General features: G+C 39.9%; 1 protein-coding gene across 1 annotated transcript; it reads left to right on the top strand.

The window, feature by feature from the left end:
• The first annotated feature begins 10,195 nt into the window (after positions 1-10,195).
• rps6ka1 (ribosomal protein S6 kinase a, polypeptide 1) lies at positions 10,196-23,398 on the top strand. Its single transcript, XM_008399947.2, has 21 exons — positions 10,196-10,687; positions 12,556-12,672; positions 12,760-12,841; positions 13,886-13,966; positions 15,184-15,263; positions 15,402-15,508; positions 16,820-16,857; positions 17,227-17,369; positions 17,483-17,553; positions 17,667-17,755; positions 17,881-17,945; positions 18,045-18,147; positions 18,227-18,357; positions 19,480-19,605; positions 19,755-19,844; positions 19,930-20,088; positions 20,635-20,796; positions 20,878-20,954; positions 21,035-21,152; positions 21,226-21,363; positions 21,650-23,398. Exons 1-21 carry the CDS (start codon positions 10,475-10,477, stop codon positions 21,770-21,772), a joined length of 2,313 nt encoding a protein of 770 aa, XP_008398169.1. The 5' UTR covers positions 10,196-10,474; the 3' UTR covers positions 21,773-23,398.

The following is a 23,398-nucleotide window of genomic DNA, read 5'->3' as shown; positions in this document are numbered from 1 at the left end:
TTTTCTTTGTTTATAGGTTGTCGTCAGTTCAGGTTCCTGTTGTGTTGCTCCCTATCTCTGTTTGCTCTTTTTCTGTTTCTCAGCAGTTTTGAGTGTCACACCCAAGGGTATGAAACCTTTGGCCCCTGTTGCCATGACTGCGTCACCATTTGCAGTACAGGAAGTGCAGGATTTTATTCAAGACACTTCATATTCCAAAATAAATCTGTCTCCTCAGGAACACCATACTGCATTCCCTTAAAGTGTCACCAGTTGAACTTTGTTCATGTCGTACTAAACTTTAAAGTGAACTTGTCATACTTTTTGATCCTTCCTCTTCAAATTTAAATCATTCAGTGGTAGTCCATATTAGGTGGAACTACAATAGTTTGGTCTGAGTTCTTTGTGTTTCTTTTCTTCTTTACCCTTGTTCTGAAGTTCATCTGAGAGCAGCTTGTTTTGGTGCTGTCTCTTTAAATGCAGCTGAGGCATTTCACCCCGCCCCTTCTCAAGGTCGGCCATTTTTGTAGTTTCGTAGTAGAGATCGGATTATCTAACAGTGCAGAAATGTCTCTCAATGAACTTGGATATCATGTTCACCAAGACATGGATGCCAAACTGTTTATGTGATGACACTTTTCAAAACATGCAGCACAATGTAGTTCTGCAACAAATACTGTGACATAATGGTTCAAAAGTCTTAATGGAAAATGAAGAAAACTGAACAGATGGAAAAATATCTCCCAAACAGTGTGTAGATATCCACATATCACAATGAGAGACTAAACTGAACTTTCTGCACTCCTAGAGTCTCAAAGTAAATGACAAAATGTATTTAAGGGCTAAAAAGGAAATGCTTGAAAGTTCAGAAAAGTTTATTGTAAATGCTGTAGAATATTTTTACTTAAACGTATGAAAATCTGATCGGAAAATCGTGTTTTTCACACACTGTTAGCTGTGTGTCCTGAGAGAATATTCACGCCATCGAGTCACTTTTGCTTCTTCAAATATTCAGGTTTGATGTTTGTAAACATGTTGGATTAAATTTAGAGCGCTGTAGTCGTTTCAGAATAAAATTAATCTCTAAAGAAAGTTTCGTAATAATTGTGCTCTCAGTGTACCTGCAGGTGTTTCTCTGCATGCAACAAGCTAGAGAACTATGAGTTGCCTCTGCAATCATCCAGCTTTGCTTCAACACCTGGTGACCTCATTGTTTGTATTAGCAGCACCATGCTCTCTTTATGTCTGCTGTTTCATGCTTCTTCCTGTCATTTCTGTTCGTTTTATTTCATCCAAGGCCATTAGGACCCTTGTCAGCTGGCTGAACTGCCTGTCATCTTACTGCCATCCTTGCTGCTTCTATTAATAATGCAGATGCCAACACAGGATTTCCCTGCTAATCCCGCGCCAACTCTGGGACACTTCCTGACCATCTACCTTCCTCTTGTTCATGTGATTAGTTATGACTGATGAGACAGTGACTGTCACTCAGCTGCACCACTTTTCGGGGTTCATTGCTATTCTAGTTGCTTATATGCGTTTATTTTTGTGTTTTGCTGTGGGAGAAGATGTGACAGATGGCACCGTCTGCTAAAGAATGGGCAAATGCAATGGCATTCATGGTATGCAGTCCGTTGTATAAAAAAAATCATCCAGATTTGGGATTTCTTTAAACATTCATTTTGATTTTGTAAGTTTCCTGAAGGCTGTAATAACAACAGCACTCTTGTCTTCTCTCTTTCTGTTAGATAACAGCAGGCACACTGGTAAAGACGGGGATAATCAGGTTAAGAGCTGCGGATTAGGCCTCTGTGCTCTTTGCGAGCCTTTAGGTAATCTGTCATCCTGAAACAGGACTTTGGTTTCCTCCATGTATATATTTTATTCTGCGAGTTTCTTGGAACTGGAATTAAAGTGTCGAAGCTCGACATGTTTGAGGATTACATGGGGACCAGGTGAAAGCCCATCTGGCTCCACAGTCCTGCCAGCTTCCCCCCTGAAACATCTTTGTGTTTGTGTGTCGGCCTGGTCAGTCTGTGCTGAGAGAACAGGTGCTGCCTGGGGGTGAAGCAAGAGCAAGAGAACTGAAGCAGGGGGAAGGAGAAAGAGTGAGGAATCACAAATTAAAACGTTTCTGCAAAACGAAAGGAAAGTTCGTTGTTAACCAATATAAAAGCATTAAGATGTGCACCTCGGTAAATCAGGATATTATCTAAATGTTTTACTGATTTCAGTTGTTTGAAAGCTATTTGCATAAATTAATGAATTAATATGTGCAATCAGTTGAGTTTTTGGGCAACTGAAATAAATACATTTTCTGATGATATTCAGTTTTATTAAGAGGCTCCTGTATATATTTAATCCTCCTGTGAAGCTGTCTCTGGTCACTCTGTTCAACCATCTGTGTAAAGAAAACAGGATGAAACAGAAGGAGACATTCTTGTCTCCCACCTTACAGATTTGGGATCTCCTATGTGGGCATGTCGGGACTTTCCTACCTTGACACAAAGGAACAAAAACACAAACTTGTTTCCAGAAATTCCTATGTAATTATGTTTGCATAGGCATGCTGTGGACTTGTAGTTCCTTATTAAATACTGAATATTTTTTCAGTCACAAATACTTCAGCGTATTAGTGAATGCAAATATTTAAAGTATAGGTTAACCCTTTATATGAAGGTAGTGTGGTAATTAGTGGACGGTTCCAGAGACTCCCTGATTAACCGAGCAATTGGAAACCCTGAAGGATTTCTGTGGCGTTATGGATTGACTCCAGTTTAGGAAATGACATAAGAACAGGTTTATAACAGGAAAGTAAGTTGTAGCTGACAGGCTATTTGCATGTCCTCATGCATTATGTGAAGGTGACAGTGAAGTGTTGTTCACTTTAACAGTGCTTTTTCTGTGTTTTTTTTATATGCATTGACATTATGACTACCAAGCGGCACACAGTTTCCTAATAAAAACAACTTCTTGTGCAAGTGAGTACCTACTTTAAACTGCAGATAATTTCTGCATACACAACACGGAAAACATAAATGGTTGCAGGATTGTAACTACTAATGATCAGACATCTAATAATTAAGTCGAAGTATAAAATATTCTCATTCTTCAGCTGAAGATGTGGATTATTGGCTAGTTTTGGCTCTGAAGATTTTTGGCTGAATGTTGTATTTTTATTCTGTGGACATACTCTGAGGTTTTAAAGGCTATCAGTTGTCTAAATATTTTTTTAGCTGCATAATAGATTAAATTTCCATCATTGGGATATTTATGCGTGCAATATTGCCGCATGAAACTTTTATTTGTTCATCACATTTCAATAACAAACAATTCACTGTAAAAACACAGTAAAGTAACACATTATGAAACGAGCAATTGACATTACATTTTGACAAATTCTACCATTAGTCATCAAGACTAATAACCATCAAATATACATCAAACATATTGATCAATGCTCCGGTTATTATGAACCAAAGGCACCTCTAAACAGGTGAGTTTTTAGCCTTGATTGAAAAGAACTCTGTGTTTCGACTCTTTTGCAGTTTTCTGGAAGTTTGTTCCAGATTAGAAGAGGGTAAACATTTTGTTCAATATTGTTGTTAATTTTTCCAACTGTAGATTATATCTGTTACAATTAACACAGAAAGTTCGAGCGCATGTCTTTGTTATACAGCCATCTATTATGACTCGGTGCACTTCACTAGTTTTTGACTAAACAAACTATAACCTATATATAACCTATATCATCCTAAGCAACAAAGCAAAGAAATTATAAACTGTAGTAGAGAAACCATATGAATTCTCTTAAAACAATATTTAAATTTGAGTGAGAAGCGAAATGCATTTCCTTCATTATCTATGTCGGATCTCAAAAACTGCAGGGCGTCTTTTCTCTCAGGGTGAGAAGCTCAAAGTAGAGCTGCTGCTCTTTCTGAATGGATGAATATAAAATCACCTTAGAGAGTTTCATTTTGTTACTTTGTGCTTTTTAAACATTCAGTGTTACTTCAAAGTAACACCAGCATCCCTGATGAAGGTTAACGGTAGTTGTAGTTCAGCACTGCTGAGAGTTTTGTATCTTGGCCTCATTCCCAGTAACACTTAGACTGGTTACCTAAAGTAAACTGTGGCAGCTGTAATTTTCCCTGAATCAGCGCCGCTGTTGGACACGATTGGATGGAAAAAAGATAAACAAGGCTGAAATAATTCTATTTTGTCGTAATATAAAGATGCTAAATAAAGTCAAATTTTTTTCTCAACACAATGTAATAAAACTTAAATGACAAGATGGTTTATGGGTAATTTAATCAGCATTAAATAACTCTTCTGATAGCTGCTTTATTCCGTTTTGGTCATTTTCTATAAGATTGCAAAAACCTTGATTTGTAAACTGTTAAAAATATTAGTTGCAGCTTCCAAAGACTAATTGCATGAATATAAAAAGGAAAATGATATGATCTTGGAATACTTCATAGCGCCTGCAGCATGTTCAGTTGTCTCAGTTTTACTCTCAGCATTTTAACCACCTTCTCTCTGTGTTGTGTGTGTGTGTATGTGTGTGTGTGTGTGTGTGTGTGTGTTTCCTTTTACAAAGAGTGGTGAGAGAGATTTGTTTTCACAGTAATGAGACTGAACCATGGCTGTCTGGGTTGGATGTCTAAACTTCTGTGTCCTGTTCTGCAGACACTCTTCCTTCACGCCATCTTTTTCCCAGCAGGCGTGTCTCTGTTGGAGCAGTCGGAGCCGTCATGTATTTGAAAGGCTGCAGGTGCTCCCGTTTTTTTCCAGGAAGGAGGAGCAGCTTCTTGGAGAGGCACATATTCCATCATTGTCTTGTGATTTTCAGACGGAGCTGCTCTCAGAGCTATTTTTGTATTTGTCTGGCTTCCTTTTCTGCACTTTACAATCAAAATGAGCTAATTTAATCAAGTTGTTGGAAGTTTTTTAAAGATGTTGCTGAAGGCCATATCCCTGCCTGACCTTTTCCGTTGTGACAGGTCATTGGTTTGGCACTCTGGCCTACATAATCACCCACGTACTTCCTATCTGTCATACTTTATATCCCACTTTCTCTTCGCTGATGTCAAAGGCAATTCTGGGATTGGGATGAGGCATGGGTTTGCAATGTGAGCATGCCCCTACTTGGCTAAACCTCAGATCCTGTTTTGGTGCACTGTCCGCTGGATTGGCTGCAAACCTGCACTGGCCCCTTGTGTTGCACAGAGAGCATTGCACCACGTCTGTCACTCGCATTTCCATTTAATACCTTCTGTCAGTCGACTGGCTGATTACTAACATTTATTTATCTCTGTTCCTTTATTACAAGCATTTAGATTGAGTATTACACAAGGAAAAGTTAACAAAAAAATCTAAGTTTTCTGTTTAAGTTTAAGCCCAGAAGTCAAATATTGAAGCTGAAACGGTAAAAAAATATTACAATAGAAACAAAGTGCAAATAAAACATTTTAAACATAAAGTGATTTATAGGGTTAGACCTGAAAGTACTGAATTCTACAGCAATAATATTTAAATTTTACTCTCAAGCTTTAGTAAAGAAAATATTTTATTCTAACTTTAAACATTGAAAGCATGTTTTAACTCTGCATTTGAAGCAGGGTGTGAGTAAAACCATAAAGGGACCTGAAAGCAAAGGGCTCTGCTGCTAAACCCACTTTGAAACTCGAAGAGCCACAAATAGCCCTGCAGTTTACGAGCACCATGCTTTTTCAGGAAGATGGAGGACGCATGATGAGTTCAATATTAAATTGTACTGGGAACCAGTAAAGTTCAGTGTATTCCAACATTAGAGAACATTAGAGAAATATGGCATCTTGAATTTATTTGCAGCATTGTGGATGAGTTGAAGATTACTCAAGGAGCTTTTGGTACATCTGGATGATGAGTAATTGCAGTAATGTAGACTAGAGGTAACAAAGGAATTATTTGCATTAGACACATATGAATATGAATCAACCTTTTGGACTGAATTCCCTTAAGGGGTAAGAAAATGGAGTATTTGCAAGGTAAAACTAAATGGTCTAAGCACCAAACCCTGTGGGACTCCATGAGTAACTGGCAAATGATGATGGCAAAATATTGTTCTATTGCCTTAGAACCAAATAACTTCATTTAATCTGTTGATGTTAGTCGCGGTGAAATGGAGATGAAAAGGAAGGAAACTCAAACAGAATGATCAGTTTCCGTAGAATTAGTCTGACCTAGATAATGTTCTTCTTTTTCATCACTTCTGTGAACTTGTGTTGTTTAAAATGCATTTTCTGAGAAATTTGCTATGCGTCTCTTTTTGTCTATGCTTCATTAGTCCTAAAAAAAAAAACAAAAACAAATTCAAAAGAAAATACTTATTGCTGTTCCTCCCTCACTGGCCCCAACAAATCCGTCTGCTGCTCTTACCCGCTTTTATAACTTCCCATTTTAGTGTGCGTGACGATTTTATCTCATGTGGTATTGCATACAGAAGGGGTTAGCTAACTGACACAAAGGCTGTGTATGTGTAAGATAGTCGAGCGTTACTGTCACTAGTGACAGCATCTGTGACATGGACATATCAGGACCCAGACATGTGGAGGTTCATATTTCGCACCAAACCTCACACCCAAGAGGCAAGTGGTCACTTTTTTTTCTTTCCGAGTGGACAGGATAATAGCCTTCATCTGATGAGAAGTGTGTGTGTGTGTGTGGTTGCCCAAAGCTTCAGGCAGCTGCGCGTGTGGTGTGATATTTTTAGGAGGAGAGGAGGTGGGGGGATCTGTCTGTGGTTGCTTGTGAGGGTTTCCATCTCCTCAGATGTGAATGAGATGATATTCTGCCTCTGAAATTAGAAAAAAGCCGAACCGAGACGTCCCTCCTTTCAGTCTTAGTTCAGGAGTTTCTGATAATTCGGAAACGCACCAACTCTGCTGTCTACACCGTCAGACTAGAGTCAATGAAACCGCACAGGAACCGGTTTTAGACCCCTGTCACGATCTAGCTGTTAACATGTGGCCGGTCCGACATGGTGGCTGATCTCTGCCCCGTACCGGGAAGCTGAGCTCTAGCGTGTCGGAGGTACCAAGCAGGAAGGAAGTGAGATTGGTTCAAGAAAAGAGGAAGTGAGAACAGGGAGGGAAGAGAAGTTTCCTGTTGCTGATCTTGCAGCTCTCGTGCCCTCCACCACCTCCTTTCACCCCGGTGCCACTGTGTGTTTGCACAAAATTCTCTCATTTTTCATTAGTGTGTCTGTAAATGAGGAGGAAGCCTCCGTTGTGATGTTTCCTGTAACTGCTGCTAACCGCTGCGTTAAATCACTTCCTATAGAACGAGTCTCAGATCACCTGGATAGAGAGGGAGTTTGCCAATATTAGACATCAGGTAAGCTCTCATGTCCAAACACAGCTCTTACCTCACTGCAGCCTTTCTGCAGCTTTTCATCCACTTCACACACCTCGTTTACTCCTCTGCACTCAGGATGTTTAATCCACTAATCAGAAATAATAAAACTTATAATACTTATAATAAATAATACTTGAAGTTTTTACTGCATACGCTGCATTGTGGAGAGCCTAACTCTGGAACTGACCAGTCAGAAAAATGTTGACTCATTCTCTGCATCATCTGTGTCTGGCTTCAACTTTATTCAGTTCACTGGTTTTTGCTATTCACAATCTAAATTGGAACAATCATCATTTCTCAGAGACCCTCAGAGATTGAATGTGTTGTAATTTTCTTTCTTTTGCACCTCAAAAGAAGCTCTAATTGAAACCAAGTTTTCTTTTTTGATTTAAGTCCCGTTGGTTGTTCAAGTCCACAAAGAGACATGTTGCTACTGAGCTTCTTCTTAAACCCTTCATGATTCACCACTGTCATGTTCTTTAGCTGGATAGTCACACATGCACTCTGACTGAAACACAGGTATATTTTAATATATATTTCTATTTGATGTCGTCTACCTGCATATTTAAAACCTGCATTCATTACAAAACCCAGGTAGTTCTAGTTTTTGGTCCTATGATGTTGGTACCTAAAGTCTGTGGGGGGAAAAATGGGCCGAATGTCAGGAACGGTTTACAAAAGGAACTAAAAACAAAATATAAGAAATGTTGCCTCTTTAAACATTTTTCCTAAAAGCTCAGTGGTTATGGGAAAGTCAGAACATTTGATCGTAAGTTTACTGGTTAAAAGAGGTTTAAAAAAACTCATATGCATTGAAAATGAAAAGAATATAGAATAGAAAAGAAATGGAAATTCAGGAAACGTTAACTTATTAAAAAGTTCATTGAGTGATTAAGTTTTAGAGGTTTATTCTAGGAAATTATTACACCATATATTGATATATCTCCAGTGTTTTGCTGTTCGTTTTGATGAAACGGCTCACAGAAAATTTGCCGCTATCAAAGCAACGTGGGCTTCTTGATCACCTCAACAGAACCACAGGTTGATCACCTCCACACCACATGGGTGCAGTAATGTATGCAAAATGATACCTTATCAGTTAAGAGCATTTCTTGTACTAAAATATAGGTATTCAATTTTAGTACATATATCGGCAGGCCCTGATTTCTGTTTACAATATATGAAAATTAAAAACTGTGTGAACAGAAATGTGCAATACCAGCAGAAATATTATTTAAAATGAGTAAAAACCACAAATACCAGCAAGGATGTAAAGTTTGGGAACAGTGATGGTTGCTGGGAGGAAGGATCTCCTTTAACGCTCCTTTGTTCACTGAGGATGCAGCAATCTGTCGCTGAAGGAGCTCAGAGCTTCATGCATGGAGTAGGACACTTTGTCCAACACTGATGTCATCCACCACCTGCGTTGGGTCGAGGGGCAATAACAGCACAGAGCTGGCCTTCCTGTTGAGCCTTCCTGTTGAACTGCTGCTCCAACATGCTACATCAGAGCAGCAAAGCTTGTGTAAATTAAATGGTTCATATTTTGGTTTCTCAGCCAATGTTTGCGGCTCTGGTGGACCTGCTGCATTCTATTGTTTAAAATAAAAATAAAAAATCTTTTCACATTAAAATATTGAAATGACATTCTGTTCACTTCACTTTAACAGTAAAATAAACGGCAGATATGGTCGATTGTTGCCTTAAAAGAAGTATTTGAAGACAAAAGTAGTACTGTTTCATGTTTGCTATATGACAAAAACATGTAACCAAAAGAAATAAAAAAATTATATTCTTTATATAAGTAAACCTTAGTCAAAACGTACCTCAAATCTAACCAGTAGGGTTCAGTATAACTGAAAAACAATCTAAATATTTTCTGAATTATGTTTATAGATAATTACCCAGATCAAGGCCAATGAGTTAGTTAGAAAAAGTTATTCTTTCTGTTTTGCAACAATTGAAAGCAAAAATGAACATTTCACCAGGCTTTATGTAGGCCTATGTCTGTGGCTGGTGCATTTTGATTAACATGTTTTTCATTTGATAAAGTTTGTTGCTGTGTGTAGAGTACAGACTTTTTGCTACTCAAGTCAGAGTAGCAATACTTCATTATAATTTCACTCACGTAAAAGTAAAAGGCATGGTGTTATAAAAAATACTAAAGATTTCTTTCAAAATGTCACTCAAGTAAGTGAAACATTAAATGCAATTAGTTAGTACCCACCACTGTAATCATCATAAACAGAAATTAACAGTTAAAATGTGTCTGTGCCGTAAATCTACATAATAAGTTTGATCTTTTTCTCTCATTCAATTAATGAAACAAATTAAATTTCTAATCAACTGAGATGCATCTATATTAGAAGCAATGAAGAAAGTAGGTTAGGGAGGAGCGGGAGTGTAAGAAGACTTCATGTCTGATGAAACCTGTTTTTAAGTGACTGGCTGTGCAGAAATGGAGGCAGACTGTGAGTTCACATCACTCCCTCTGCCGCCTCCTACTTCTGCTGTGCTGAATTGTGGGGAAGGACAAAAATATACCTTTTAAGTAGGAAGTCATCAATAAACACTTCAAATTAAATTCAGCACATCTGATATGCAGACATTTTGCTTACTTTTTTAGTATTTGTACTTCTGTCATTTTTCGCCTCTTTCATTGTCTTTGTGGTGAGATCTACACCTCGTGCATTTTTCGCTCTCTCTCTCTCTGACACAGATGTTTGCGTTCCACAAGTTGGGTGCAGGACTGTGAGAATAACTGCAGGTTTCTTCCTTCCTGCCCTGTTTAGTTGCCTTTCACTTCAGCTGTGAGGACACAACGCTAATCAGACAGAGAGGCACAACAGGAGATATGATGGGAGAGAAAAAGAAGAAGAAGCATTTTTAAACATTATAGCAGGACACCCCTGCTACAGGAAAGTAGATAAAGTCTGAAGGCGGGGAGAGTGCTGTTTTTTTTTAGTTTTTTTTTTTACCTGCAGCCCGCAGTGTAACCCCTAACATGAGTACACACAGGAGTTTGAAGTGTGCTTGTCCTCTGATGAGAAGTTTGAGATGAGCTGTGTGAGTTAGTGCAGTGCTTTTTGTGTTATGGATGAGTGAAGGATTACACAACAGCTTGGAAAATGCTGAGATGGAAAAGGAGAAGAGAAAGTTCAAGCTGAGCCGCATGCTGTCCCTTTACCCGTTCAGAAAGAACAAGCCCCTGACCAGCAGCCCTGCTGACTGCAGCAGCTGCAGATCCACAGCTGCAGCAGGCGGCAGCGCAGCCGCTGACCTCCCACCTGAACCCAGGAACGAGTGGACGGTAAAGTCATGACCTCTTCGTAAAGTTTTCATTTGAGGAAATTGGATTTGGCATTTTTGCAGAGTTGCATTCGTGTTTGCTGTTATCGGTATCTGATCAGAAACGAGGTGAAAAGCCTTGGTGTTCAACCCATTCTGGTTTCCTGTTGTCAAATACATTTCCAGGCTGCAGTGGTCGCTAGCTGTCAGATGTTTTCATGCTTGATAATTGATTGGTTAACCTGAAAAGGGTATTGATTTGTCTTTTTATACTTGAGATAATTGACAATTGTATAAAAGGTTTTAATCTTTTTAAAGCTGTTCCTAATTTAGCCCCAAAGCTTAACGTGATCTTCATAAAGTCATGCTAGCTGTGACCCTGTTAATTACTTTGTTCATTTCAACAGGAAGTTCTTCCACTTCCACTAATTACTAACCAGTACTAATATTTACTCTCCATTTCCATTTGCAGACAATAATTAAGCTTGTTTTTTAATCTTGCATTCAAAGCCTAAAGTTGTATTTAATAAATGACGATATCATGAAAATGTTAGCAATGCAATTCAAAATTCAAATCTATTTTATAGACTCCTTACACACACACACACACACACACACACACACACACACACACACACACACACACACACACAGCGATGCATTTTAAAGGTTTATTCCCGTTAGCTTTGGTGATTCTCACAATGAAAAATCAAGTGTATCAGAAGATTCAAACTTTACATAAAACTTTAATATAAAAACAAAGATTAATTTAAACATAAAAATGGTCTTTTTCGAGAGAGAAAAAAAAAACTTTGACCATTCACTATACAGTTAATGCACTCAGTAATTGGTTGTGGCTCCTTTTGCATGAGTTACATCATCAGTGGGGTGTGGCGTGTTTATTTTCCTTCTGGAAAACAAAATCAGCCTCCGCATAACGCTCATCAGCTGAAGGAAACATGAAATGCTATAAAACACCTTGTTGGTCCAGAAACTTTGGCTTTGATAAAACTCTGATTCTGTTCCTTGTGAATTTCTCAACCTTTTGAATGGACTTCGTGTTGCTGTCCTCTCCAGGCTACGGACTTTTCTATTGATTTTGCATCTTTTTCTGCCACGTTTTTTTCCTCTCACTTCACTTCCCATTACTACGCCTGGACAGGGCCCTTTGAAAAAACACCAACTTCATGAAAATGTACTTTCTGTGGCTTATTCTACTTGTGTAAAGCCTTCTGGACAACTGTCAGTTTGTGAAGTCCATAGCATAACATTTCAGTATTGTAAGTTGTTCATTTGCTCAAAGCAGTGAATATAAATTTGATATTTTAAATTGAATTGCTGGAATAAATAGTTTTAGATGGTAAACTTCCTTTTTGTAGATCTACCTAAAAGTGAAACGGTTTGCTTGCTGAGAAGCAAACAAAGACGAAAACATGTTTTGCTTTTGATGCTCTGATGACTTTCTGCTGGTGTTTAGTCAGCGGCCCTCCGCCCTGTCAGACCTGCCTCCAAAAGTCTTTGATCGAGAGGCTGAAGCCGAGGTTAAGCAGCTTGTCAGAAAAACAAACGACACCACAACTGTTCCCTTTTTGTAATCAGCTGTGTACTTCCATTTAGCATCGCAGCCGCCATGCTTTCCAGAAATACGGCATCAGAGTGATGAGAAGCCGCCGGGTGTAATCTGTCACACTGACACGCACGTTTCTGTTTAATGCCGCTTCCTCTTTCTGAGGAGTGTTATTTTGATGTAGTTCTACTTACACCAAGAGACAAACTTACGTGGAAACATCAACTCATCCCTCACACTTTTCTGCACATCGCTACAGTTTGGTTGAAATGCTGCTGCAGACTGGATTTTCTTTTTATACTCTTGGGCTTTTCTCTTTTTAGGAAGATGGAGACATCAAGGAGATCAACATCACCCATGTGGTCAAAGAGGGCTCGGAGAAAGCTGACGCCTCTCAGTTTGAGCTGCTTAAGGTTTTGGGACAGGGATCCTTCGGCAAGGTAATGACTCACTTTTCCTCTGTGTGCCTGCTTCCCTCTTTAAATGTTAGATGTAACATTTAACATCTAACATCTTGGTGTTTTTAGGTGTTCCTTGTGCGAAAGGTGACCCCTCCAGATGCCAACCAGCTGTACGCCATGAAGGTCCTAAAGAAGGCAACTCTTAAAGGTACAGACATTTGCAAGTTTTTCTATTTTAGAGTTTGATCATTCAGAGCTGTACTTTCCCAAGCTACAGGAAAAGGTTTCACATGGGTTCAGTGGAATGTCTTTTTTATTGTTGTTGTGGGTTTTTGCCACATTTTCTTGTAAGAGGTTATCTACTTTTCCTGTTAGTCAAAGCCAGCTACATACTAGTGACTGAGCAAAGACCACCACCACCACCCCGCCCCGCCCCGCCCACGTAAACTTTCTGTGGGTTTTTCACAGGTGGTGTGGTCTCATCAGTTGTATAAACAACAGGCGAGGCAGATGGTTCTCACAGTCTCCAAGAAATGAAAAAGAAAAACTTGTTTTCGTGAATTTTACAATTTTCAGTAAATTTTCTTTCAGGGTAAAGGCAGAAATACTGATTAATAATAGTTGGAACTAAATATTTTTGAACTCTGAGGTTAAATCAGACTAAATGTTTCCTGTTTTATGCCAGTTTGGAATTCCCCCAAATAATTGCTTGCTGAAAACAAGAATAATGTGTTGGGGTTTTTTAGATACAATTTGTTCATAATAACCCTTGAAACACTTTTATAATTCATAAGTTTAATCATACATAAATAGAAATATGTGCAGTGTAGTTATCCAGAAAAATAGATCTGAGAAAATGCAGTCAATTGCACACATAAAAATCCAACAAGTTTTGGATTTGGTTAGGCAAAGAGTGGTGTGAAGCAAACGGTGAAACCTGGTGGTAAAGCTGCAGATTGGAGCTAAATGTCTCTTAGTTTCCATTCAAAAACACAAAGGAGCCTCTCTTCAGTCAGTGTTTGTATTTTGTTTTTATATTTTTTGTGATATTGTGCAACCAGAATACAGCTGTAGCTGACTCGCACTTCAGTTGTGTTGAATTTCAGTATATATTAAATGCTTACATTGTGATGAGCGCAGTATTAGTTAAATGTCTTCTCTTTCAAATGGGTTCATTATTAGTTTTTCAAGTCCTGCATCAAGTATTAAAAGTGTTAAATGCACTGAACTCCTCTTCCTTCCTTCCTTTCAGTTAGAGACCGTGTGAGGACCAAGATGGAGAGGGACATCCTTGCAGATGTCAACCACCCATTTGTTGTCAAGCTGCACTACGGTGAGCCAAACCAAAGTCACTGTAACTGTTGAACCTTGATGTTATAAAACCGGTCATCATTTTTCTCTAGTCTGAAAAATATAGTTCTATTTTATTACTGACCACTGAAGGCGGTGCTTCAAGCGTTGAATGATCAGTCTTGCGCAGGTGGAGTGTTAACCACAGAGTCACCTGTGACCTTTTCGTGACTCTATGTAGCCATACGACAAACCATGTTCAGCCATTTTTGTTCTTGTCGAGAACAGGTGTGTTGAGTGCAGGTGTGGTTGTACGAAGCTGGTAGCTTCTGAGTTTACCACTGTTGTCCTGTCTACTTGTTGCTAGTAGCCTCTTGAACGCGTATGGTTGGAGGCGCCGACTGAACCGACTCGGAGCTGCGGGTAAGTCTCGCCCTCCAGGGGCTGCGCAAACTTCGCTGACAACAGGCTGAAGCGTAAATTTTGCATCAAAATCTGTGACCCATAATTTTCTGTAACCGCAGAGGGCGATAGAGCGCAGGTACGTCTTGAAGATCAGCGAGAAGAAGAGGAATTACGTAAACTGTGTAAATACTGATACAGCTGGGGTTGTAAACTTCACGGCTCCTTTATCATCATCGCACTGATGGAGAAAATTTAATGTATAACTTCATATTTGACTCTGTAAACTGTTAGACTGACCATCGCACTGAATGCCTGTGTGCTGTTATATGTAAACCAGCTGTGGCCGTTTCATAAATCGTTAAACGAATAGGAAATGATTCTAAGTGCTCTGGTAGTTTTTAACACGATTTTTAATGTTTCTTCCACCTCTTCATTACAGTCTTATAACAATATTTAACCCTCAAATAGCCAGGATCACACTGGTCACAGATTTTGATGGGCATAATAATCTGTGACCAGGCCTGTAAATTATGTCAGAGTGTAAAACAACTATTTCTACCACCTCTTCACCACTATCTGAGTGGATTTATAAATATTTAACCCTCTAATAGCCAGGGTCACACTGTATACTCTGCCTGTGGACCCCCTGCTGGATACCTGAAGGTACTGCTGGCGGTAGAGCCACATTGGCCACCAGAAGGTCAAAGGTGACTTTTTGTTGTGATTAACACTCAACCTGCACCTGCGCAGTACGGATCATGCATTGCTTGAAGCACTGCCTCCGGTGGTCACTCATAGAACCATAGTTGCAGCCGTAACTTTTGTTTTTCTTCCACAAAATGGTTTCTTTTGTAGCATTCCAGACTGAAGGGAAGTTGTATTTGATCTTGGATTTCCTCCGAGGCGGAGATCTTTTCACCAGACTCTCTAAGGAGGTGAGAGAAACTTGAGAATCATTTCTAAAGGGGATTTTATTCAATCATGAGTTATTTATCGAATCCAGCTGATAAGTTTTGAGCATTTCCTTTTACTGTTTCTCTCTCGTGACATTCTTCCTGTCTCATGCCCGCCAGGTGATGTTCACAGAAGAGGATGTGAAGTTTTATCTAGCAGAGCTTGCTTTAGGACTGGACCACCTTCACAGCTTAGGCATCATTTACAGAGACCTCAAACCTGAAAAGTAAGTGCAACATCTGAAAAAGGCAGAAAATCTCTGCAAAACATCCACACTAATAAAAATGTCATTCACTTTTATAATAGTCATACTTTTCTAGAAAATTGAAGTATGTAAACATTGATGCAGCTTTGAAGTTTTGGTATTTTTGTCAAACCAGAACTAATCTTTTTATTACTTTCTGAGATTTTTCATTCCTTTCAACTTTGTAATTTGATGCATCTGGACACAGAGGAGAAATTATGTAACTTTTGGAGAGATCTTAACAAAATCTTAATGATTTACAGACAATTGAGTGGCTAACAATCGTTTTTTGTAGACTACAGCTCTTTTTATTCAGTTTCCTCCCACACCGGATGTTTGACATGGATAGAAGGAAAATTATAATAAGACGCATTTGTCTTACATTTTTAAGTGATTACATCACGACAGAAGATTAACACTGAAAAGCGCCAGAGATGCAGTCCTTCTCACAAATAGTGGTTGTGCAAATGTTGTGCAGTATCTTAATGGCATCCTGTGAAATAGAAGCATCTCTTTTTAGTAGTGAGATCCTAAGAAAACTCACATTCATTCAAACATTACACAACTCCTTTCAGACATAATGGACTCTTTTCTCTTTTATCAGACCCTGAACTTTAATTTTAATCACACTTAAATTAATTATATAGAGCTATTTTCTTAATCTTATTTGTATTTTGCTTGTGTTTATTCTGCTGTAATGGTTAAATTCCCCTCTACGGGGTTGGTAAAGGTACAGTTGAGCTTGCATTCTTATTTGAGACTAAATTATTCTCAGTCCTGTCTAATAAGTAAGCATGGTGCTACTTTAATATTTTCTCTGACTTAACTTTGCCCAGCAGCCTATTGAATATTTATGCAGCCAGCTTCTCTGATCTTTGAAGGAAACCAAGAATCATTGATTAAAAATGTCCCTCAGCGAACACATCCCTGTTATCTGGCACATTTATGCATGTGTGTGTGAACTAATATTTTGACATGTTTTTCTCTCCTACATTATTGGTCCACATTGACAGAAACCCACATACATGATCTGAGACCTGGCATGGGATTTGTGCATATCATTACACTCACCACCCAACTCAGAAATCCCACCCAGATCAAGGGTAGAAATGTCACTAAAAACTTTTTCTACGTTTTTAATATTTGATAAATCAGGGCCTGTCTGTATATAACTTTCCAAACCGATTCTTGTCAAGCTGTTAAGTTGTGTGTTTCTTGTTCCCTTGGAGTCGTTTTCTTCTCAGTTTTTGAATGTCTCATTTTGATTCTGGATACTGTGTGTGTTTTTCTTAGTATCCTTCTGGATGAGGAAGGACATATCAAACTCACAGGTGAGTCTCCTGTCTGCTCCTTCACCTTGCAGCATTTAATTAATGCACACTGACCTTCAGCAGTCAGCGCAGTGGTAAACGTATCAGCATGCAGTTCCCATTGTTAATTATTACACTTTATCTTATTGTCAAAGAAGTGATATACACAGACATATCTTTGAGTAGGCCAATGTATCTTTAAGCCTTTTTTATGTTTGGAACAATGCATTTGAATCTAAATTAAAACTGTCAGAAATGTTTATACATTTTCCTTTTTGACTTGAATTATTGAAACTTTCTGAAGATATTCTAATTCAGTGAGATGCAGCTGTTAATAGTTACATTTTGCAGCATGTTAATGTTTTAAAAATTGTTTTGTGTTTACTCCAGATTTCGGCTTGTGCAAAGAAGCCATCGATCATGAGAAGAAGGCTTACTCGTTCTGTGGTACTGTGGAGTACATGGCGCCAGAGGTTGTCAACAGGCAGGGCCACATCCACAGCGCTGACTGGTGGTCGTTTGGGGTACTGATGGTGAGGAGTTTGAAAGAAAAGAATGTTCTTGGGGTTGTTAAAAACCTGTTTAAGGTTTTTTGTTTTTTCTAAATGTTTCATCATGTATGCTGACTGAAAGTTTCTTCTGCTAGTTTGAGATGCTGACAGGATCTCTGCCGTTTCAAGGGAAGGACCGCAAAGAAACGATGAGTCTTATCCTGAAGTGAGTAAAATCAGTTGACAGGAATACTTGTGCACTAGTTCCTGTTGTCACATGCTGCCAGTCCGCCCCAGGGTGCAATAATTAAAGCTGTTCCGTATGTTTCTCCCCTGCAGGGCACGCCTAGGAATGCCTCAGTTCCTAAGTGCTGAAGCCCAGTCTCTGCTCAGGGCTTTGTTCAAGAGAAACCCTGCCAACAGACTGGGTTAGTTGATCAAGAACATGACTTTCACCAAAGGCAGAATTTCTGACACAGTTTAAGAAAAAGGGTTATTTAGATCTGTATTTGCAGTCGCTTGATGCTGCGACAATGTTCTGTTGTGCTTTTAGGCTCGGGCGCTGACGGTGCAGAGGAGATAAAGCGACACGGCTTCTTCTCCACTATAGACTGGAATGTGAGTGTTTGTGCTCCTGAGGACATTTAAATTCCACATAGATTTCTAAAAATGGTTCTCGAATCATCAGAGGTAACAAAAAAGATCAATTCTCCTCAGAAACTCTTCCGAAGGGAATTAAAGCCTCCGTTCAGGCCAGCTGTCGCCCGCCCAGACGACACCTTCTACTTCGACTCAGAGTTCACTTCCCGCACACCCAAAGGTCAGAACTCGGTCACAGCGTGATGAGGCAGCCAGTAAAGTTGTACGTTTTATTTGATGGATTTCATATCATGCTCCAGACTCTCCTGGTGTGCCGCCCAGTGCTGGAGCTCATCAGCTGTTCAGAGGCTTCAGCTTTGTTGCATCCACTCTGTTGGAGGAGGAAGGCTTAGCAGAGCCGCCGCAGCCGCCGCCACACCCAGTGGTCCAGGTCAGCTGTCAGCAGCACAAGCACATGTTTTTATTCAGCATTGTGTAACACTGTGAGAGAAATCATAAGAACGAGTGAAAAGCTTATGGTGAATATTTTTGTCTAAAAGTAGATTCCTTCATGCCAACATGCCTGCAGAACCGTTCTGCCCCAGATAGAGATGACAGAAATAAACGTCTGTATATTTTACCTGAACTGAATCCCAACTTCTGCAGCTGGAACAGTGATGAAACAAAATAAATAATCTAAACATGGCTGCTTAGATGTTACCAGCCTTAAAGGTTCATTCATCTTTGTCTCTTAAACACTGATGAAGACAACAAGTTTAAAACAAATGAAACAATTTATACAATATTTTGTGTAATTGCTCCCATCATTTAGAAGAGGAGTCATTTTTATTTGGTCTTTTCCAGGAGTACTTAACTATGTAAAAAAAAATTCATGAGATTATTTATATTTTTAGTGCTGTTGTGCACCAATAAGTGAATAAAATAAAATTAAAAAAAACTCTAATTTGCTTTAATGGACATTTTTGCTGCAATAATTGAAAAATAGTTGCATAAATGTTTTTGGACAAGGTAGATTTTCTGAAATGAGCTTACTGAAGAGAAGTCGGCAAATTAATTAACATAACTTCTCCTTTATTCTGTGTTTAAACGAAGCTTAAAAAATAGTCACTTGCAAAATTTCCCCTCTGTGGGTCAATAAAATTATTGACCCACATTCTTGACTATTCTTAGTTAGTCCCAGTCCTCTGTTTTCAAGTAATGAATTATTGTGACGTTAAAGGAAAATTATGCATGCTTTTAACTATATACATCTTTGTTTTATTCCTCTGCTGCAAACCTATTGTATACATTTCCAAAATATTAGTTCAACAATTACTGTAGTTTTAGAATTTAAAACCCTGGTGCTTGGAAGCAGAAATGATCATTTTTAATAATATGCTAATCCCTGATGAATACTAATTAACAGCAGTCAGTGGGTTCAGAGCAGCAGCTGGAGTAGCTACCAAAACAAAAAAAACCTCTTCCTCAGATCCGTCAACGTCCTCCGCCCTCGTCAGCTCTGTCAGCCTGTCACTCCTCCGCTACTCTTCAAGCTTCATCTCTCTGTCTGCAGCAGCTGCATGGGAAAAACCTTCTGTTCAGCGACGGGTACGTCCTCAAGGAGGACATCGGCATGGGCTCCTTCTCCGTCTGCAAGCGCTGCATCCACAAAGCCACCAACACCGAGTATGCTGTCAAGGTATGAGTAGATTCAGGAGAAAAAAGGAACAACCTGTCATTTAACGGCTGAGGAAGCACATCAAAACCAGACTGAAGTAGAAGAATGTGATCCAAATGTTTTTCCGTTTGTTTAAAAGATTAATCTTATTTTATAAATGTTTACTTCAGGTGATTGACAAGACCAGCACAGATCCGTCGGAGGAAATAGAGATCCTGCTTCGATATGGACAGCACCCCAACATCATAACGCTGAAGGATGTGGGTCTAAATCAACACCCGACGCTCTTGCTTCCTTTTAAAAGTGGAGATCTTGCCGGTGTGTGAAGCCTTGTTTTTGTTTCAGGTGTATGACAACGGGAAGAAGGTGTTCATGGTGACGGAGCTGATGCGCGGCGGAGAGCTGCTGGATCGGATCCTGAAGCAGAAGTTTTTCTCAGAGCGGGAGGCCAGCGCCGTGCTTCACACCATCACAAAGACGGTGGAGTACCTCCACTCCCAGGGGGTGAGCCTGGCCTTTTCATTCAGTCACACTGAGTCAGGGTTCAAATTCAACCAGAAGACGTAATCAGTCTAAAAACAGCTGTTAAGTAAATGCACGATAATGTAATTTAAGGCCAAAACTCATTTCAGAGGACTTTATTCATCTCCTAATTAGGCCTGTTAACGTGTGAACGCACTCGATTAATCTAAAAAGATGAATATGTTAATATTACTTAATGCAGATTCTTTGTTGAGCTCTTAAATGGAGTTTGATTCTCCATCCCTTCAAGGCTATGAACATTTTTCTACCAAACTTTTTCCTTTCACTCAGTTTTCTATTAAAAGTGTTTGGATCTAGCTCTCTGTAAAGCCAGCTCATGTTCAGCTCACCCACTTCACCATGGAGGCTCTCAGTAACTGTCAGCTCTTCTGTTGGTCGTAACATTTATGCTAAAATTTATTTTTTGTCGATTTGAGAACACTATTCCGCTGAGTTGACCTCTGTAACTTGCCTTCTGTCTCTCTTCTTCTTTTTTTTCCTCCACTCCTGCATCCTCTTGTTTTCCAGGTCGTGCACAGAGACCTGAAGCCCAGCAACATCCTCTACGTTGACGAATCAGGAAATCCTGAGTCCATCAGGATCTGCGACTTTGGCTTTGCGAAGCAGCTGCGCGCCAACAACGGCCTGCTGATGACCCCGTGCTACACTGCTAACTTTGTAGCTCCTGAAGTGAGCCGCTCACACGTTCAAGATGTTACTCTTTAAATGCCGTTTATCTAAATTGTAATGCGTGACGATGTGGGCTTCCAGGTGTTGAAGCGTCAAGGCTACGATGAAGGATGTGACATCTGGAGTCTGGGAGTGTTGCTGTACACCATGCTGGCTGGGTGAGTTCTCCATTGTCTGTGTTTTTCTCTCCTTTCGCTGCTCTTTTTACTCACTCTGCCTTTTTCCTTACTTCCACCAGCTTCACTCCGTTTGCCAACGGGCCGGAGGACACGCCTAACGAGATCCTGAGCAGGATAGGAAGTGGTCACTTCAGGCTGGTTGGAGGGAACTGGGACACTGTGTCTGATGCTGCCAAGGTAGAGCTCAAACATTTACTCACGTGTTTCAGGTGCTGTGGCGCCCGTTCTCATTCTGTTTGGACCCGTCCAGGATCTTGTGTCCAAGATGCTCCACGTGGATCCGCACCAGAGACTGACTGCTAAGCAGGTCCTCAGACACCCCTGGATCGTCCAGAGGGACAAGCTACCCAACAGCCAGCTCCCTCACCAGGACCCCAAACTGGTCAAGGTAACAACTCCATGCTTTGCCTACATTCAGTTCGGTTTATTCATGTAGCACCAATTCACAGCAAAATGTCGTCTCAAGGCTCTTTGATACAAAAATAATTTCTATTCAGTCATGCATGCACTCCAGTTGATCCTAGTTATCAACAGAATTGGGTAACAACTAGATACATTTACTCAGTTACATTTTGAGCAATGTTTTAGAAAAAAATTATTCTCAATTAGTAATTCAGTAGATTTGGATCTGATTCCCTCATTTCGAACAGTAGTAACCTCTCCACTGTTCTCAGGGTGCGATGTTAGCCACCTACTCCGCCCTGAAGAACTCACAGCCCACTCCGGAGCTCAAACCCATCGAGAGTTCCTTCCTCGCCCAGCGGCGCGTCAAGAAGCTGCCCTCCACCTCCCTGTAGCGACTTAAAAAGAAACAAAAAAAATCAAAATAAAAAACCAGCCATCCCGCTCAACGGAGCCTGATCTTCAAAACCAACTTCAAAAGGCTCCAAACCAGCCCAGTCAGCTTGCTCTGGGACGTAGCGTCCAGCCGCCAAAAACCAGCCAAGGAACACCGACTGTGGTCCTCCCCTCGTCTCGTGACATCACGTTCTCCTGCTCTCGCTGTCGTCCTCCGTGTGTGTGGGCTCGTCGGCTGCTGGGAGCCCGTGGATTCGGAGCGGTAAAAGATCTGGGTGGTGAATGAGAGCGATGAGGACGAGTGGGGGTGGGTGTTTAACAGCGGGGGGGCGGGGCACTTTGGGAATGACGTGTTTGCATGACCAGCGACGGAGCGGATGCAGCTGATGAAAGTTTTCTCTCCTGATCATTGCTGTAATTAGTTCCTGCTGCACGCTTGTCTGTCGGCCTGTTCAGTTGTCTGCTCTTCTTCTTCTTTTGAAGCTTTATATTCCTCGTTGTGCTGCCAAATCGATGTGCCGACAGCACAGAGCCACAGTATTGTCCAACTGCTGTAAAACGTTTTTTTTTTCTTTTTTTCTTTCTTCAAAAAGCAGAATTAAAATGATTAAGTATTTTTTGGTGGGGCTCTGGTTCAACCAGAACATAGTGGATTCTGGGAAATGTTTTGGGTTGATGTTGATGTCAATTTGTTTGGTTTTACAGACTGTGTGTGTGTGTGGGTGCGTGTGTGTGTGTGTGTGTGTGTATGTGTGAAAGTGAGTGTGAATTGCATGACTTGCAGTGTGTGCCGGTTCTGTCTGCAGAGTCATGTGCATGGTGACGTGAAGATGTCTTGTGGCTTCTTTGTTTGCTGCTTTCTCTCTCTGCTTGGTTAATAAAAAAAGTCTCCTATTTTTATGACTATAAACTAGTGACATAGTTGGCTTTCTGTGAAAGAAAATCTGCCCACGGAACAATGTGGCATGTTGAAATCTGTTCAATGCTTTGGTTTCTCGTTTATTCCACTGTTTCTTGGATAATGCATATTGAAAGCTGTTTATTGTGTTGGCTGCTTTTGTTGTTGTTTTTTGTGTTTTTTTTGCTTTTTGTCTCAAGACACGAAATGGTTTAAAATAGTGAAAGACATGCTGAGCAGATCACAGCCTACAGGTCTCTTCTTATGTTGTAAGAATGTAAAAGGGACACTTACTTACTGCTGTCCTGATTTAACTGAGCACTCAAACATAACTGGCTGATAAAGTCACACACTCCTTACCTTTTTTCCCCCATTTATCATATTTGAATATGATTCGTTGATATTTTTTTTACCACTTTCATCACATTAAATCAGCAATCTGTGGATCTTTCCTGAATCACTTCCTGAGTCAGGTCGTGCTCTCAGCTCGGTGCCTGCAGGTGAAACTGTCTTGCATTATAATGTGATTTTAAAGGACAGACCTGTAAGGCTGGATATACTGAGAACAAGCTGTCTTACCTCAAAAGGGATCAAAGTTCTGTTCTAATTCTTGTTTGGCAAAATGCTCATTCTTTTGACTGATGGCATTGTGGGAAAGATGTTATTGTATGATAAAGATGAAGATTTTTATATCTTATAATATTAAAAATGGAGTTGCTATGACAAA

This window comes from Poecilia reticulata, linkage group LG22 (assembly GCF_000633615.1).
Source record: "Poecilia reticulata strain Guanapo linkage group LG22, Guppy_female_1.0+MT, whole genome shotgun sequence".
NCBI lineage: Eukaryota > Metazoa > Chordata > Actinopteri > Cyprinodontiformes > Poeciliidae > Poecilia > Poecilia reticulata.
This window is presented reverse-complemented; position numbering and strand designations above follow the sequence as displayed.